General features: G+C 35.9%; 1 protein-coding gene across 1 annotated transcript in view; it reads left to right on the top strand.

Moving 5' to 3' along the window:
* The window catches only part of Olfr607 (olfactory receptor 607), a 3904-nt gene extending 303 nt beyond the window's left edge, over nucleotides 1-3601 (top strand). Inside the window, exon 2 of the mRNA NM_001370895.1 lies at nucleotides 2637-3601. Coding sequence (NP_001357824.1) covers nucleotides 2637-3601 — 965 coding nt within the window. The remainder of the gene's footprint in view (nucleotides 1-2636) is intronic.
* Nucleotides 3602-4595: the final 994 nt, after the last annotated feature.

Here is a 4595-nt window from a genome sequence, read left to right as displayed (position 1 = left end):
TTCTAAATGTTATCATTTTAAAACTGTAATGGCAGTTACTAGTGTGTTATGTGGTCTGTCCTCTATTTAAATATCTAATATTTTCTGTGTTTTTGTGCTAAAACAAAGCTAGAGAGTGCAAGTTTTCTACCTTATGTGTTTGAGGAAACAGTGGACCTAATGATATTTTAAGAAATAATTATCCTGCTTCTATTGAAAAGAATTATCTATTTCATGTGTGTGTCCCTGAAGTAAAAAAGAAAATAAATGTGTTTATTCCTTATTACAAGTAAGGCAGAGAGGAAAAAAGTGGAAATACAGAGAAGAAAGTGAAAGAAATCAAGAGAGCAAAAGAAAGACAAAGGGACATTCAAGTCCCCATTCACACAAACCTTACACATACACATAGTTGACAGTCCAGCCACCATACTTTATTCTTTTTTCCATAGCTTATATATCCCAGCAAAATCTTTCAAGCAGTATAAAATTACAATGTGGTTATAGTTTAGCTTTCTTCTAGTAAATGATTATGAAAAAATAGTGTATTTCCCAATGCCTTTACAAGAAATTAAATTACATCATACAGGTAAAGAAAACAAACTTATTCCCCCAAACTAACGTACATTTGTAATCAAGCAACATGTTAAAGATTAACAAAATGCAAGCAAGCAAGATAATTTTCTTAGCCAGTTTCTCTTACTTGTAGGCAACATTTTGCAGTTACAAAGAAAGAAGTAATTATTTCATTATTTATCTTTAAAAGTAATCTTGTAAGAATCTTAAAAGAATCTCAAATCTAAACTTTTACATAAGAATCAATCATATCTATCCTAAAACCTCAAAATGCCTATCTACTCATCAGCAATTCTTAACAAATCATATCAGGAAGCTGAGGACAAAAATGGGTGTAAAAAAATCAATTATCACTAGTCCAGCCTTAGTGAGAGTCATATCACCCAGTGTTGCCACTTTTCTTGTTCCCTGACCATAAAGGGTCCCTAGCTTAACTAAAAGAGTGTGCCTTTCTGAATTTTAAATTGTTCCCTAAGATTTTTTTTTCTATCAGAGCCAGTGGTAAAAACATCTCAACCTATCTTCACTAACAATTTTATTTTTCCAAATATTTTCTAAGGGTGGGAGTCATTGTTAACAATATATGTTTCTAAGTTCTTCTCTAGGTTAGTGATTGAATAATTAATCTGCTTCATCAGCAATGCCTAAAAGAGATTATCACGAGTGCTAGAAATACTGCCAACTGAGAGGTTTGGAATCCCCCTTAAAGTGTTCTTATAATTCCTAGATTAAGGCAGATGTGAATGTAGCAATTCCACAACAGCATGTAGTCCACAGGAAACAGTCCCTGGTTCCATGCCACATGGAGGTTCACCCATGTAGCTCTGATAACCTGTGGGCTGCATTCCATGAGTCTACAGCCATTTGTCATTCATGCTGCATAGCCCTTGGTATCATTACAATTTTCAATAACATTATAAAAACAAGACTCGTGGCTATAAAAATATCGGTACATTCTCATTTTTTCTATTGATGGATCTGAATGAAAACAGACATTTCTCTTCTTCTCCATAGAGAGCCCCAACAGTGTTAGGTAGCGAGTAGTGATGAGCCTTGATTCTCTGCTGTGGCTTGTTCTAAATGACAATATACAATGGATTAAATTTCTATTTGACTTTATGTCCTGATTCTTGAGCAGCAGTATTAATTTGTGGATGAATAATTTAACTTTTGCAATGTACTTTAAATTTTAGGTTTGTTCAGTTATTGTCTTTGAGAATTTGAATGAGAGACAAGTGAATCAAATTATTCCCTTTGATAGTAAAAAAAATTAGGCCAACAATAAAAAATTTCTCAATTTTCAAATAGAAAATAAGAATTTCTCTCTTGGGGTCCATGAGATGGCTCACCAAAGAAAATTGCTTAATGCTAAGACTGATAGTGTGACATCAATTCTCAGGACCTACATGGGGTCCTGAAAGTCGTTTTCTGACCTTTGCATGCACTGTATACCATGGTATACCATGACATACCATGCATGACACCTCCATACACGCACATACACACATGCATACACGTACACATGCACATACATAAAAATAGAGAGAAAGGGAGAGAGGGAAGCCGGAAGGGGAGAAGAAAAAGAGTACACAATTTATTACTTTAAAAGGAATTAAAATCTTAAAGAATTATCAGGCAATTGCTGCCAGTTATATATCAGGTGATGTCTTAAATGAATGTGATGTTCTTTCCAGCCTTTACTTAGATGGAGCAAGGAAGAAAACCATGATTTTTGTAGTTATTATTTAACAGATATAGACATTTAGAATAAAAGTTCAAAAACCAAATATAATCATTTGGCTGTAACAAATGGCATCAATCACAGAAAGAGTGTTTTACAGTCACAGAAAATGGCTTGCAACAGCTTTACCCACAGTTTCAAAGGAAATTATTCTGCAAAAGGGATCGTCAGAAGAGCATTCCATCCACTAGCCCACTTCTAATGACCTCATCTATGGTTTCCACTCCTTTCTCTTCATCACGCCAAAAATAATTGGGACTTCACTAGCATTAAAACATTGAAGCAGTTTACTCTGGATCTTTTTTTCTCATGTAATAAACTTTTCCACACCTCTCTTTTATAGAACTCAACACTACACCTACTCAGCTCACTTTCTTTCTGCTTACTGGTGTGCCAGGATTAGAAGATATTCAGATTTGGATGTCCATACCTTTCAGCTTCATGTACGTTTTGGCTGTGTTAGGAAATGTGCTGGTCATGGCAGTAGTGGTCTATGACAGGAGCCTCCATGAACCCATGTATCTCTTCCTGGCCATGTTGGCATTCAATGATGTCCTCCTCTGTACTGTCACGGTACCCCAAATGCTGCTCATTTTCTGGCAGGGCCCCTTGGAAGCCACATTCCCTGCATGCCTGACACAGATGTTTTTTGTCCATGCTCTGTTCCTCTCTGAATCTGCTGTCTTACTGGCTATGGCTTTTGATCGCTATGTGGCTATCTGCATTCCACTGCATTATACATCCCTGCTTACAAGCTCTATCATTGGCAAGGTTGGGCTGGTGCTGATAGCTCGAAGTGTGGCTGTTGTTACTCCAGGTGTTCTACTTATTCTCCGCTTGGACTTTTGCCGAAGCAACATTATCCATCACACATACTGTGAGAACATGGGCATTGCCAAGTTGGCTTGCAACAGCTTTACCTTAAATAGCATTTATGGTCTCTCAGCTGCTCTTCTCACGACAGGGCTGGACTTTGTCTTTATCTCCTTGTCCTACTGGCTAATCTTGAAAACTGTTCTACAACTGCCATCAAAAGAAGCACGGACAAAAGCCTTTGGCACCTGCGGAGCTCACATTTGCGTCATTTTAATATTCTACACACTGGCCTTTTTCTCTTTCTTTACCCATCGCTTTGGGCACCATGTGTCCAGGCACACTCTCATCCTCCTGGCAAATCTCTATCTACTGATACCCCCAACCATGAACCCCATTGTTTATGGAATAAAGACCAAAGAGATAAGGATGCGAGTAGTAGGAACCTGTTCTCAAACATTATTCAAGTCTAATGAAACAGCAAAGAACAGGTAATCCAAAATAAAAAATGAGGCTTAAATAAAAATCCGAAACAATCTGCTTAGATCTAGCCCTGAAACATATAACATTCAATAAAAACACTCAATGGGATTCGAAAGAGAAAGAATATAAATTGCATGTATAGGGAAATACAGTGAATCTTGGAAGAATTGGTATGAGGGGAGACTATAATAAAATATATTGTATGAAAATTTAAGTTAAAAAACATAAAAATTAAAATAATAAAATTATGGAATATATATTATTTGCAAAAATTATTGTTATGACATAAATAGGAAGATAACAGGAAATAAAAGTACCTTTGAGGAATATACCAACATACTACAGTAATCAAGGGGAAATCAGCATACTAAACTGAGTTAAATGTTTTATGCTATATGTATTATTCTATGTCAGTTATCCATAGAGAGAATAAAATAATAGCTTTTCCAAGCCAGAAATTACTAATTATCCCAATCTCAAGAACAACAGAAATGAATGAATTCATAAATAATCACCAGATAAACAATTCAATTAATCAAATAATTAATCTCAATGGTCATATATAACAAACTCCCCAATAAATACTTTATGTATAGAGCCTATGCATAAAATACATTGCTTTATTGTTTTCACGTCTAATGTTTTAATTTAAACAGAGTTATATAACTTTCTTTTATTTCCTCCCTGCCTTCCCTACCTTCCTCAAAATCCTCCTAGTGACCTGGTCTTAAATCAATAACCGCTTTGACCTTTGATTATGTTTGGTACATACCTATTTATGCATGTCTGTGTATGTGCAAATATATGTAAATAGAACCTGCTAAGTGTGTGTGTGTGTGTGTGTGTGTGTGTTTGAGTGTGTGTGTGTATTTGTGTGTATTTGTGTGTGTGGCGGTGTGGGTGTGGGTGTTTTCAAGGCTGAACACTATGCGTTGGATAGTTATAAGGAAGCCCACCCTTGGAAGACTAACTCTCCTCCAAGTGTCAAGGGTCAATTTGCCATCAT

Source organism: Mus musculus, chromosome 7, assembly GCF_000001635.26.
Source record: "Mus musculus strain C57BL/6J chromosome 7, GRCm38.p6 C57BL/6J".
Classification (NCBI taxonomy): domain Eukaryota; kingdom Metazoa; phylum Chordata; class Mammalia; order Rodentia; family Muridae; genus Mus; species Mus musculus.
The sequence above is the reverse complement of the archived record's forward strand: the minus strand, read 5'-3'. Positions and strand labels throughout refer to the sequence as shown.